Genomic DNA, 14876 nt, shown 5'->3' on the forward strand with positions numbered 1-14876 from the left:
ACACAGACACATACAAGTGCATACCCCCCAAATTGATTTCAAATCTAGCTCAGTAGGTCTGCTCCTCATCTCTTTGGATCCTTATTGACCTCCCCCTCAAACTCAGGGGAGGCCCTGGCAGCAAGTGAAGAACTGCCCCTCCTCTCTCGTCACTCATTTGTAGGTGTGAAAATTGTTCCTTCAACTCCACCTCTGAAGACAGGGGTCCTGTCTACATTTTTTTTCTCTTGCACAGACCCTTGCTAGCATCCTAGGGAAGCTGTCTTGAAAAACCTTGCAGTGCCTAGTGGACCTGCATATGCCACAGAAGTCAGCATTAGAAAATGCTGACTGGTAGACAAGGCTTCTGTCCTGGCTCACTAAGCACAGGCTGGGGACCACAGGTTGCTGCTGGGATTGGGGCTGCCCGCCCTTCTGCCCTTCATATAAGAGTTTCATAGAGTAACAGTTCTGTCCCTAGCAGGATGATGGCTCCCAAGGCTCTGCAGATTCCAGCTCGCTCCCCTGCACAAGCAGCCTTCAGGAGACAGGACACACTGGGGTCGGGCATCTGGAGATGACCTTCTTTCTCCTTCATCAAGTAGCCACTAACACTAGTGGCCAGTGGAGTCCTCCTGTGGGAGCCCTCCTTACCTTTCAGCTTCTCAGCCAGCAGGGCAGCTTCGTGCTCCGAGTAGTGCATGATGGTGGGCGGCGAAGGCGGCCGCAGCCTGTCCTCCTCCAGTTTGCGTCTATGCCGTTCCTCCCGGGCACGCATCCTCTGCTTGCATTCCCACTCGTAAAAGTCATCCCTGGCCTGGGCAAAGTCGACGTGAAGGCGGCCGGAATCCTTTTTATCAGTGCTAGAACCTAATCGCATTCGGTAACCTAAAAGCATTGGAAAGGCATGTCACCTCAGCTCAAGAGACACACATTTTGGTCCAGGTTTCCCACTGGCCAGGCAACCATGCACTTGTTTTTCTGGCCTCTGGACAGGAGTGGATACCTTTCCCTCTAGGAGATGGGAAACAGGTGTCTTTCTAACCAGTTAACTAGATGTGGAGATAAAGATACCCCCAGAAGTTTGTTAGAGGGACCCTTGCCACGCTCAGGGGACATTCCGACCTCACCAACTGAGAATCTAAGCACTAAATCCTGGCCATTTCTTCTTCCCTTTGGCTTCTAGGGAGTTCAGAAACAAATGGTCTTTAATGGTCTTGCTGACCTTTTTTTTTTTTTTTTTCCTTCAATGTACTATAACTCTATTGCTAAGCACTCTAAAATTCTTTTTGGAAGGAGGCAGAGTATGAGTAAATAATGAGCGTCTCTGATATTTAAAGGGACCTGCAAGGTAAATTCCAGAACTTTACTCACAGCCTACTGCTTCATTCCCCTAGCAAACACCATCCGTTCAGTTTTCTTTCAGGCACTACAGAAGCCACAATTACCTAGGCAATTTTGCAATGCTGTTTTACTTCTACTTATCCTCTGGGGGCATGCAGGAGAGTATTTTACCTTCAGTCAAGAGGCCCTATAGCACCTCATCCAGCCTGCAGTACCACACAAATTGTCCATGAAATCTTTGAAGGCCACAGGAGGCTTGTGCAAGAGCCCAAAGCTAGGCCAGGAAGACAAAACAGTGGACCTGGACATGATGGAGGGGGCGTTACTATGAGCTACCCCACTTAGGAAGATTGGGTAGTGTGCGAGAGAGAGGCCAACACAGGACTGAATGCAGCCAGCCAGCCTGACTTCAACCAACTGTGAGGTTGCTCTTCAGCTTAGAGTTCTCAGATTTTCACAACATAAATTCAAATCTTAGTGGGAGCATGTCTGTCAGGGACTGCTAGAGGAGAAATTGCCATGCAGGGGCTTTGCAAATGAGATGCAAGTGGAAAATGCTAGGCTGTGCTGTGCTGTGAGCACTGTGTCATGGTACATCTCAATGGGTAACCATAGCATTTGGGGTTAAAGCAGAGCTATAAATCCCTATGGAAGGTGGTTTTACCCCAGCAAGGCACTTGACACTTTTGAGAAGTTACAAATTTGCTACAGATCTCATCTGATGGAACTCTCTTCTAGTTTCCACAGCATCATCTAAAAACCTAACATGACAATACCCATCAGACATGCAAATGGCCACTCACATCGGGGCAGAATTAGTGATGAAGTGAAGTATGTCTTAGTGGTGGGCTGCGGAGAGGTACAGCAACAGGCCAGGCTCTTCCCCTGCTTGAGGCCAGAGCATCACTTTCTACACCACTTCTGGTCCTCTCTTTCCTGAGAACATCATCATTACAGCCTTAAAAGGCACTGATGAGGCTGAGGCTAAACTTAGCCTGGTCCTCAGATGTGAAAGTGATCCTAAAATTAGGCATTCCAGCTGGGTTTGGGCTTGCAGGAGAATACACAGAGGAAGGGCAACCTTCCCTCCCTCCTGCTCCCAGGCCTGTTAGCTGTGATTTCAGACTTCCTCGGCTCTTCTCTGGCTGAGGCCACCCTAGCGGAGCCAGAGACTTCTCCGCACTCCGGGCGAGACCCTGCTTCTTCCTGTTACAAGAGCTACAGCTGAGTTTAAGCCATACCTCCCTCTATGTGTGTGTTTGGCACTCTTCATCTTTGTTAGCATCTTCTGAGTTTCCTGTCTGGCCTAAAAGTTGAAATGTGTTAGTGCTGAGATGGACCATTCACTCACCCCCTTCTTCAATACGTGAGATGAATTTATAGTCTTAGGGACCAGGGACAGTTTGATTGAATGCAGTGACCAAAACCCAGATTTCCAGGCAGGCACTGATGGGAAAGAAGCACCCGTCTGTCAGTCTGTCCATCTATCCACCTATCTTTCTCCTGGCCAGGGTTGTTTGGTTAAAAACAATCTCACACCGAGTGGTCCTCACATTGCACTCCATATTCATGAGATTAACACCACCTAAGAGTCCTGGCTGGTAAACTGGGTATTGTGCAGTGGAATGCCCTACTCTCCAGGATCCCCAAGGGTCTAGTGATGGGCATGCACTGCAAAACACCTTTATTATTTTGGGTCTGCCTTTCATTCCCACTGTGGGATGGTCAGACTTGGTTTTTTACTTTCATGGCTTACTTACAGTGAGGGTTTTAATGTTCTTTGGATCCCCATCTAGAGCAAAAAGGCCTCTGAGGTGTTGAGATACCCTCAGCACTTCTGGGGTCTACACAGGAGGCTATGGCAGTGGAGGTTGGCTGAAGACTTTAGGAAACCTGGTGGTGGTGGTGGTGGTCACCTGTTTTATTTGCCTCTTGCATCCCAGGTTACCTTTGCTTAGACTTAGGTAGTTGGCTTGCCGAGTGACACACTCCACAAATGTCAGAGGAGTTTGAGCAAAGGGCAGTGAATGGAATATAAGAAAATAAACACTTCTAAAGTCACATGTCAATATTAGCCTCACTACCTTTTGATTTGACTGAGGTTTTGTGCATTGACTCTACATACTTGTCCAATAAATATCCATAGAGTGGAAGGTAGCACTAGGCTTCCCTTTAACATTCCTAAAACTCTCCTAAAACCTAGCCCTAAGGATAAGAATGGTAGATCAGGCTGCTTAACTACCAAGTGTGTGATGACAGAGGGCCTATCACAGGCTCAGGAACAAATTCCCTGTAAGGAGGGGATCTTGCTTCACTATCCCTGGGGTGAAGATTGTAAAAACACTTTAAAAAACTGAAATTATTCTGAGAGAGTACTTTACTCCCCCAGAGGATTACATCCAATAATAATAATGGTCCTGGGTACTGAAAATATTGCTTTTCATCTAATATGCACTTGAGAACATTAATTAGAAACTCTGTGGAATTCCTCCAGCCTGGATGGTAGGAAACCCTGCCTGTGGAGAGGCAGGAGGCTTAACAAGAACACATGGCAGCCAAGCTAAAAGGCAAATACCTCCTTCTCCTGCCCCAAACTACCGGGACTTACAGTGCATTAAGCAAAAGGGAATGAGCTCATATTAACATCACAAAACAGGACAAAATGCCTAGCAAACCCCTTTTGTAAAGCGAAGTACCAGAAAGGTAAATGGCTTTATCAACCATGAATTCCTCTGCAAAGCGAATGTGACAAAAATTCTTCTTGCTTTTTCGGATGGCTGTAATATCTCCGCACTGCTCAAAGACCTCTTGAATAATTTCTTCCGTAGCGTTTTCTGGTAATCCTCCAACAAACACAGTCTTACACCCTGGAGGTCGTTCTCTTGTGGAAGGAGGTGGAAGATCTAATATCACAATGAAACACAGAGTTTTGTCTTTTATTGAGAGGCTCTTCCCCACATTCACCGGGCAAAAGTTAGGCATGCAGAGTTTTCTCCAGACTGAGGCACAGTCAATTTTTACCCCAACTTGTATTCCCCACCCCTGCCCCCACCCCATCTCACACCTTGGCTGTCATGTTTCCTGACCTCCCCCCCCCACCTCCCAACATTTATTTCTCATGTCCATTTCTATAGATTGGCTATGCTTGTCTGAGAATAAACTAACACACGTTAGCATAATGTCATTTCTCTTTCATAACACAGGAAAAAAAATCAAAAAAGGAGGAGAGAGAGCTTCACAAAGGACAAAACATGATGAAACGGCAACATGATGAAAAGCCCCGGCTTGTTACCACTTTGTCTTCTTGCCAGATAAAGGGGCGGCATCGAAGAAAGCGGGAAATACAGCCCATGAGAGCATGCGACAGCACTTACCTGGCTGCAAAATGCTGAGTCTGAGTAAAATCTCTGTTATTATTCACATTTAAATGAGCACACTATTAAAGCCTGGGGAGGCCGAATGAAAAGATAAAGTGCGTTCTGTCACAACATTTTGCCTAGTTTCTATGTAGATTACTAAGGCAATCTCCTGAAAAGTCCACTTCCAATAGGCAACACTGATTAATATGAATTAAAAAGTCTAGCTATTTAAGCCTATAAACTTAGTATCAGAGGCTAAATTAATCAAATATATGGGTCGTTGGAATGAGTGTGATTTGGCCCAGAAATTCTGAGCTGCATATTCCTTCTGCCCCTCATCTTTTCCCCAAATTGCCCACTGCCAGGTTAATTCAAATTTCTATCTAACAAAACACACTTCAGACTTTTTCTCCCTTTTGTGAAGGGCTAGACAGGGTGATAGATTTCACATGATGTATTCCAGAAATTCCTATTTCACTGCACACAAGAAAAGATTCCTAAAGTTCTACATAAATTCTCAGAGACTATTAGGTACTGGCTTCACAGTGCTTATTTAGGTGCTGGACAGATACACAGACGCGCCCTTGTGAACCTTTCCTAACATAGAGGTGAAGGCCTTGGGGAGAACATCTTGCATCTGAAAATGAACACAATTCTATTTCAAAGACCAAGCCCACACTTCTCACTGCTACTTACTTGGATTTTGGGGAAACAGAGTACAGCTCTTGCAGTGGATGATTTCTTTGACAACGGCCACTTCTGTTGGGGGTGGGGGTGGTACCAGCCCCAGGCCTGGTATCATCGGGTTAATGGGGGTGATTCCAGTCATCATGTTGAGGCCTGGATCAAAGCCTGGCACACAGATAGAGTCTGCAAAGCACACAAGACAACACTTTGGCTAGTGATTTTTCACCCCATTGTTTGTTTGTGTCACTGTCCTGCACAGGTTAGTCTGCATTTTCTTTTTTTCAAGGGTTCTTCTTGGCATACAATGTAGCTTTACAGAAAGCTATTCTAGAAAGGTGAAGGGGGAGAAAGATGAAAATGAAGAACCCATAATTATAAAAAAAAGGCAATTATACTACTTAAAATATTAGCGTGGCAGAACAGAACACAGCATATTAAAGTGTGAAGCCACGTGCCATGACGCTCTGCTATTACTGGGAATGCAATTTTCTGTTTCCTAATGTCAGGGAATTGTTTACACTGTCTTATGATTTAGCATGTGGAAAGAATATTAGCACTGAAGTGCCCTGTGAATCTAATTGTCAGCCTAGTTTTATCAAAAGTGCCTCCTTGCCCAAGCGGCCTACATCTGGGAAAGTTCAATTTATATGTGCATGTTTCCTAACAATTACTCCGGTCCCACCTAACCCATTTCTCCTAGGGGAAGGGGCCTGACACAAAAGAGTGATTATAATTGCTATGACTGGGTTAGAGGCATGCAGGTGTAAAATTAGCTATATATATTTCTGAATTCTATTATATAATCACATTTACTTCCTTTTATTCTATCAATAAACATTTGGCCCACCCTTCTGAGAGTTTTATGCTCTGTATCAAAAACAACTACAAAACTAAACAGAGCCAAGGAGGATAGATTTTCCATATAAAATGTTGAATTGATTTCTGAGTGTGACAATGAAGCAAATAATGTCAAAGGTGATATACAAGGATTCTGAAAAGATAATAAGCGTTCACAAGGACATAGAGAAAAGAGTGTCCTTGTATAAATAAATGCAGCCAATATGGAAATCAGTACAAACAGAACTTTCATGGGCCCAGTGAATGATCCTGCCAGTAGGCATATATCCAAAGTAAATGAATTAAGAGACATCTACATCCCCATGTGCACTGCAGCATGGGTCACAATAGCCAGGATGGGAAATCAACCCAGACGTATGAGCAGATGTATTAAGTAACTGTGGTGTGTGAACAGTGGAGTACTAGCCAGCTAATAAAAAGAAAGGATTCCTGGCAATATGGATGCCTGCTAAGTGCAATAAGCCAGGCTTACAAATACAACCAAGTGCCTCATCACAAAATCTAATAAAATAAAATAGAATGAATAAAAGGACAGAGTGGAATGGTGTTTGCCTTTCTACTGCGTGGGGTTAGGCAGGAGGTTGGTCAAAGAGTACACAATTCGAGTTGGATGGAGGCGGGTCCAGGAGATCTGCTGTACATGTTAATGACTATGGTTTCTAATGATAAACATTTTGGCCAATGGAGGTAGATACTGAAGGTTCTTGCCATCCATGGACAGGGCAAACTATATGAGGAGATCCATGGGTAGTGAAATGGAACCAGTTCCCCGTGTGTATACACACTCTAACACTTTAAGGCATCATTCTGCATGTGACAAATCAATCCGATTTATCAGTCATTAAAAACAAATAAAGTAAGCCCTTTCTAACCACAGGGATATTTGCAAAACTAGGTACAAAGGGGATCCCTCTCTTGGGAATTTTTCTCTTTGTAGAAAACAACTCTGTCTCTAGTAAGATAAAGTTACTAAGCAGACATCACACCAAGAGAGGATACGATGACCCCCCCACCATGCTTCAAGGAGGAAATTAAACTACCTCCTCATCATCTGTGTTCTCCTGTCCCTTAGGTATTTGCCCTTTGACCTTTATATGCCCCTCTCCTGTTGGGCTCTCATGTACATAGGCAACTTGGCCCCATGTATGGCTTTATTCTTTGCTTAGCTTGCCAAGCCTTAGATAAACCCAACAGCAAAATCAATGATGGAGTTTATAGAAACTTGAAGATATGGAAGGCCAATCTTTTCCTTTCAGGGAAAAGACACATGGGTCCTCTAGCTACTACAGACATATCTACCTCTCCCTGGGTGGAACAGCTTAAGCACTATAGCCCTGATCTGGAATCTAAGTGTACTAGCCTGGCAGGAGTTAGATGGATTTATTTTGGGTGTGTGGCATGTGTGTTGTATTCCAACCACATTGGCATTCCAGCATTTCACAATTCTGTGATAACAGTGATACTGAGAAGACAGAGGGGTTTAGGAATGGACAAGGATGGGACCCAAACTCGTGATTCATAAATTCATCATAACATTTCACTGTGTCATGATGCCTCATAGGCAAAGAAATGGACATTTAAAGCATTTACGTCATAAAGCAGACAAATGGCAGAGTTGGAGCAAGGGCTCAGGTCTGGCTCCATATTTTAAAATGTATAAATATGACAGTTTCAATGTTCTAATTTAAAACGACTCAATTTGATTCATTGCTAAATTAGTTACTCTTTTTAACTGTGCTACAACATAATGACCGAAAGCAACTTGGGAAAGAAAGGGGTTATTTCGTCTTATAGCTTACAGTGCGTAATCGAGGAAAGTCAGTGCAAGATCTCAAAGCAGAAACCTGGAGGCAGGAACTGATGCAGAGAACATGAAGGGATGCTGCTTACTGGCTGGTTCCTCTTCCAACTGATGCTACACATTCACTAATGCCCTGTCTGGGTCTCATGGTACCCAGCCACAGCTGCTCTTCATGACCCCTCCATGCCTTCAAAACCAGTTACCACCTGGGAAGCTCTTACACATTACCTTGGCTGCCAGCACAAGGTGCAGTTTTGGCCACCAGTCATCTAATACTGGATGCTACATCTAAGAAATGTACTCATAAAATTAACACACACACACACACACACACACACACACAGACACTCTTCTTCTGCTGAAGCAGACGACAATCATAAAGAAGTTCCAGGGCACAAAAGCTTTCAATGTCACAGTCCCTGAAACACTTGCTTCCATAGGTGAGCGCCTTAGCCACAGAGCCAGGGGTGGGAACGCTGGCTTTGCTTGTGCTCTCTGTTTAATCTCACCCCATACATCTGTTTCTCTCCTGGCCTGGACTTCACTATTGTTTGCCAACACCGGATGATTTAAGGCTGGAGCTGCTCAGGACTGCAAACCTTGAAACTCAAGCCCCATGCATTATAATAAACAGATGTTTCCCACAAATGAGTTGGGAGCCTGGTGCTCGCGGTTGCCTTTAGTTCGAACAGAACAGACGCCTGTCTGCTTTCTGTCTCGAGGCCGAATAGATAAATACTCAGCAATGGAGACAAAAGACAGTATATTCCTGAGCGCAATGTTTAGTATGGAACGGGGGTTGCTTCATCTTTTCTGAGGCATCAGTAAGTAGGAAGAGACTATGAGGTTTAATGAAATCTGCATGGTGAGTGCAGGGGCTTGAAGGGGCTTAGGAAGGAATTAATACAAGCTGTGCTGGACCTCAAAGGATCGGGGATTCAGTGTGGGAGTGGGAAAGGAGGAAGGGATTAGTCATTGCTTTTTTTTTAAAGGAAATATTATATTTTAATAATACTTGCATAAATAGAAATCATTTCTCAAACGGCATAAAAGTATATTATGTACTAGCTCATTAAACTGAAGTAGAAGCTCTAAAAGTCTAATACAACACTCAGCAGCCACGGGTACAGACAATGAAAGCAAACTCTGGGCATCAGGTCCCTCGGCTGGCAGGTGAGAGGTACCCCTGTGAAATCTGTGGACAAAGAGCTACAGTTTATCCTAGGGAAAGAGGAAGCCAGCCCACACTGCAGTGTGGAAGGTCCCTTCAAGGATGTAACAGCATCTTTTAGAAACATTGCTTATAGGTGAACCAAGGTTTATTTACATCGTGGTCCTATCTGGTTGCTCTCTGTGTCTCTGGCTCCAAAGACAAGGGTGGCAGGAAGCAGAAACTTAGCAGTATTTCTCCTTTCAGTCGGAAGGATGAACTACTGAAACAGACATCTGGCTTCCGGGTTCATATCATGGTCCAGGATTTTACTTCTGAGATGAGCTTGTATGTTTTTGGTACTGGGGACTGAACCAAGGGCCTTGCACACGCCAGACAAGCACTCTATCTCCGACCTCTGCCTTCAGCATTCTTTTCCCTTTGTAGTTTGAGACTCACTAAGTTGCCCAGGCTAGCCTTGAAACTCATTTTGTGGCTCTCAAACATGTTGCAGCTTCCAAAGCGGGTGACACAGACTGGATAAGATGGACATTTCAGAGTATGGTTCAGAGAACTTGCAGTTAGGGTTTGAGTGGGATGACAGTTGAACTAATGAGCTTCATTCATTCATTTTCATTCATTCAGCATTTCTTGAGCACTTACTGCTCCTACTGCAATCTACCAAGGATAACTTCGTAAGTTCTTCGCTGGGGAAATAGCAGGACTCAATGGGCCCCAAGCCCAGAGTAAAAGGATGATTACAGAAGCCAAATGGAAGAGTTATCCAGGAGAGGAACTGCCAGCAGTAAGTCTCATAAGTATGAGGAATTCCAAGGAACGCCCCTAGCTGTACCATGAGGTGCACAGGGCAAGCGACCACTGTCCCACTGAGAATGCTCAAGGCATCTTGCAGACCAGAAGGGACAGTGCCATGCAAGCTGGTGAGTGTCCTCATGCTTCTTGCTGGAGTGGCAGTCCCTTCCATGCCAGATGCATATCTGCCAGCTGGGTCCTCTGCCGTGTGAGTCACCCCCATCCTTGTCTTCTCTTTGCAGGATTCCCGCCAGTAGTCGCTTGATCTCGCTCTGGCGTTTCCGGTGGACACCTCAGTAAAGACAGTCCTGTTGGAGGTGAGAATCTTTCCTCACTGGGGAAAATAAAAAAGGCAGCTGGGTCTCTCCCAGATCAAAGCTGCATATAACTAGGTCAGGTGTGAACAGAGAAGACAGACTGGGGCTGAGGATGAGGGAGGGGGACAGAGACAAGGTGCCGGTGCCAAAGCACGTCTGGCCCGGAAGGCAGAACACAGTGTTCCAAGAGAGTAAGAGGGAGGACAGAGCAATCAGGGTAAATGGGAACATTGCAGGTTTCCCCCAGAGCCTGCGATGTCAGTGAATGACTGAGTACACAGACTGCCAGCAATCCACAGTCACAGCCCAGGCAGGCCGAGCAGAGTAGGGCAGGAACCCTGTCCACACAGTACAGAGCACAGATTACTCTGGTCCAGGACTCTGACTCAGCCCATAGGGAATGGGTTTTAGCAACAAGAACTCGGGCTAGAGGTTAAGAACTGCTAAGCATCTGGCAGGTTAACCCTGCTGAGCCTTGGGCTGGAGAAGCAAGATTAGGGTTTAGATGCCAGAAGCATAGCCTGGGCTTTGGCAAAGGAGGCAGAGGTGACGCCCTACTTCTCAGGCATTCAGGGCAGTTCAGAGGGCTGGGCTCAGGGCTCTTTCTCCTGCCTGAGGCCAGAGTGTCTACAAGTCCTGAGCTTGTGTAAGGTTCCAGGGCTTGGAGAGGGGCAGAAAGGGGGGGGGGGCTGAAATTATATCTCCTTTATAAGCATTGCTTCTCCTTTACAAGATGAGATACTGACTTCAAATAAGACTCGTTATCAGGCTACTGAAGAGCCTGGGGATACACCAGGCCTTCTGTTTCCTGGGAGCTGAGAATGATGAGATTTGCTCAGCATAGTCTCCATTTTCAGCTGATGAATGCTGCTTGCCTACAGTGCCTGTATGTACGCTGTAGGGGTTTGAAAGAGAGTGGCCTCCATAGGCTCACAGATTTGAATGTTTGGGCTCCAGTTGGTTCAGCTGCTTGAGAAGAATTAGGAGGGGTGGCCTTGTTAGAGGCGGTGTGTCCCTAGGATGGGCTTTGAGGTTGCAAAAGCCCACACAATCCCAGTTAGCTCTCTTTGCACCATTTTGGGGGATCAAAACGTGAGCTCTCATTACCGCTCCATCGCTGTGCCTGCTGCAAATGAGAACAGAGAGTAAATACCTATTGTTTCAAGCCACCTGGTTTATTATGGTAACCCTGGGAAACCAGCACAAGGAGACTGTCAGGGAAGGGGTCCTACCGGGGTTAACAGTGGACTTCATCCACCTCTCAGTTTTGAGTCGGACGGAGTCTTGCTATATAGCTCAGGCTTGCCTAGAGCTTCCTGGAATTTACACTCCCCGCTTTAGTCACCTATGTATGCTCTGAGATTACAGTCTCAACTTATTTCTTTGGAAATGATGTTTTCTGGTTAAGTGATGGGCGTGCATAAAAGTTATTTCCAAAATATATTTATTGGGATGATAGGTGGTACAAGGGTTGCTTCCAAATCTTCTCTGAGAAGGAAATGCTCAGACCAGTTCCCTGGGGGCAGGCCCTCCCCCCCCTTAGGTTTTTCCTTTGTACGGAAACAAACCCTGAAGATTGCTCCCGAGTTGCCCAGAACAAATCAGCTACACAGGTTACATGTTAAGGGAACAGTGTACTTTATAATAAGTGGATGCCTCCAAGCAGGTCTTTAGGGAGGGGAAATTGAAAATGTGCCTGTGATCTTTCGGAGGAGATCTGAAGGTGGAGAGGTATGCTTCCCACTTAAGGCCAGCGTGCATATCCAGTGCGTGCCCCTCCACCCTTGCTGTGTACTTATTACAAACAAAGACCTCATTCCATCAATGAAACCCTCTGGCGGTGCTGGCAGAGTGGGAGTGCAGCCATCAACAGTTATTTTAAGTACTGTTGACTTGGGCGAGGAGATTTGTGTCCACGTCTAAACAGTGACATGACAGAAGTGGAGACCATTTCAAAGCTTCTGACCGAAACGAGTACAGAAAATTGACTGCTCAAAGATGTCAGACATGTCCTTCCAGAAACCTGCGTCAGGAGCCTGCCCATGAGACATCAAAACTGTCCCGCAGGGGCAGGGGTAGGGGCAGGGGCAGGGGCAGGGGCAGGGGCAGGGGCAGGGGCAGGAGCAGGAGGCAAGGGCTCATCAGTGGGTGTGAAATGCATTGGCACTGGGGGTTGGGCCATGAGAACGCAGTCCCGAAACAGGTCCTGTGTACGGCTCCAAGCTGCCACCATCAGAGTGGGCCACACCACACTGCCTTGTCCTGTTGGAACTCAGTCTGGTTTTTTTGGTTTTTTTTTCTTCTTCTTCTAATTTTTTAGGTGATAGAAATAGAAGCAGTTTATAAAACAGAAAAAAAAAAAAAAAAGGTGCACCCCAGAGGGTAGACGTAGACGTGAAATGGGCCAGTGAGCTAGGGAAGACAGATGCTTAAGAAGCCCAGAGATAAGATGTGGTGTAGCTCAGACTCTCACAACACAATGAGCTAACGATGGAGCTGAAACTCTGGGCCTAAGGAATATGATATTTTGAAGCTGAAATGGGGTGGTCACTACACCACTCTGTCTTCTACACTGGATGCTGAAGAAATTAATTTCTGCAGATGGAAAATGAGTTTTCTAAGGTTATGAAGCCAGGTGAGTTGGGGAGTGAGTAAGGACCCAGAGTGCCGCAGCCAATCGATCCTTCCTGGTCCACAGGCTCTCTAGCTGCCTGTGGACACATCTAGGGACAATGCATTCAGCACTCTGACAATGACCTCGCCTGAAACAGATCTTCTCACTGGCTCTGGACCTGGTAATCTGTGGTTAAATCCATGCTCCTTACTCTCAACTCCCGGCTTCTTGGACCCGATCTAATTTTCTTTTCCATCACTGGTCTTTTCAAGCAATGGTCACATCTAATTTCTCATTCTGTCTTCTTAGGCTCTGTTCTTTTCTCAGTTTTCCCCGCCCTGGTCCTTATTATATAAAATGACTAGATGACTCTCCCAGAACATTCTCAACCCTTTTCATTCACCAGCAAACTTGTCCTTGCAGGCCAGACTCAGACAGGTTCCTAGTCTGTGGAAATAACTTCTACCCCACATTTACTTTCTCCAAAACCTTTGCCACTGACTTCTAGTTTGGAGGACTGTTGCCAAGTCTCAGAGATGCACGTGGGATTTCTCTGAGGTTCTGGTATTGGGATCTCACGTGGATAACATTCCTTCCCAGCTTCCACCAGCTCCCTTGTTTCTGCATCTCCGCTCCTGTAATCTGCAAATTCCCTGTAGGGTCCAGACATCTGTCCTCCTCTGTCCCGAATGACCCACACAAGAAGGTTATAAGAACTTTGTGTTTTCTGGTTTCTGCATGGTCATCACCCTTCCTGGTTGGAAGCTCTATTGATGATGAAAAGTGGGCATATGCTAGGCCTTCTCACCGCCTTCCTTGGAAGGAATTTCTAGATCTTTTTTTTTTTTTTTTTCACTCTCCTTACTAATTTAGGAACTCTTTAGCCAGTGTCTAAGGCACGGTAAAGGTCTCTTTGTAGCTCTAGCATCTCCTTCCCCACCTCCCTCCCTGCCTCCTTCATTTTCTGCCCCCCACATCCCTCTCACATTCCTGGACCCGGGATCAACTAGCAATGCCCATGAGGGACTCACTAGAATAGGGCCTAATTGGGGCCTCTAAATTGCTTCTTTCAAACTTCTTGCCACATCCCTATCTCATTAGCTGATGATTAATTTTCTCTCTGTATGATGTTATGTTAAGTGACTTTGTGCAGCAGGGTTGTTACATAATGATAGGAAAAAGAAAAAGACAACCTATATAATCTCTTGATGTGCTATCTGCTTTGTCCAAGCTAATAAGCTTTTAGTGCCAGAGCTGACAGCAGAGAGAAAAACAAAAACAAAAACAACAACAACAACAAAAAAAACAACATCCCACTGAGTTTTGAGAAGTATGTTTGAACACTCAGTCAAGTACCGAAGAAATACTTTTAAATTCTCACAAATCTATTTATCCATTGCTCTATCTTTCTAAAGGGCAAAGACACTCCATGTATATACTGAAAGACAAAGTAGGGCATACTAGGATGCTTCTTTCTGGTACACAACACGGCTTTGCTCTACAGGGCTCCTCCCTTTGTTTGAAATCAGGCGAAGAGCCTGGAGATGCCCTGCTGATGGAGAGGTCACTCTAGTAAGCCAATCGCAGCAGAGAGGTAGGCATCTGCAGCATGTGGGGTTATACGAGGGGTCTCCCCTTTGAGGCTGGAGCCTGTCCAGGGCAATGCGCATGGGTTAATTTTGTGATTTTATTTATCAACCTCAGTTTCAGTTTATGAAAACAGCTTGCAGATAGATAGCTTCTCACAAATTAAAAAATAAAAGAACAAAGAAAGATTTGTTCAATATTTAAGTTAAAAAATTTGTAACACCATCTAAGTAACTGATAGAAGCTTCAATTTCAACTTCCTGTCAGAAGGCGTTAGAACAACATGGAGTTGATCTCTTTAAGTAATATCAGCATATGTCTGTGAACTTGTAAAGAGAATGTAAACACTTAGTGGATGAGTATCACA

At 45.3% G+C, this 14876-nt stretch overlaps 1 protein-coding gene across 3 annotated transcripts in view; it reads right to left on the minus strand.

Annotated features, from left to right (window-relative positions):
• The window catches only part of Enox1 (ecto-NOX disulfide-thiol exchanger 1), a 261615-nt gene that overhangs the window by 131432 nt on the left and 115307 nt on the right, over nucleotides 1-14876 (minus strand). For all 3 annotated transcript variants that reach the window (XM_051195352.1, XM_051195351.1, XM_051195350.1), the window contains exons 4-6: nucleotides 5379-5552; nucleotides 4020-4226; nucleotides 634-867 (exon numbers count right to left, since the gene is read on the minus strand). In XM_051195352.1, the coding sequence (XP_051051309.1) occupies nucleotides 634-867; nucleotides 4020-4226; nucleotides 5379-5552 (615 nt within the window). The remainder of the gene's footprint in view (nucleotides 1-633; nucleotides 868-4019; nucleotides 4227-5378; nucleotides 5553-14876) is intronic.

This window comes from Phodopus roborovskii, unplaced genomic scaffold (assembly GCF_943737965.1).
Source record: "Phodopus roborovskii unplaced genomic scaffold, PHOROB, whole genome shotgun sequence".
Lineage (NCBI taxonomy): Eukaryota > Metazoa > Chordata > Mammalia > Rodentia > Cricetidae > Phodopus > Phodopus roborovskii.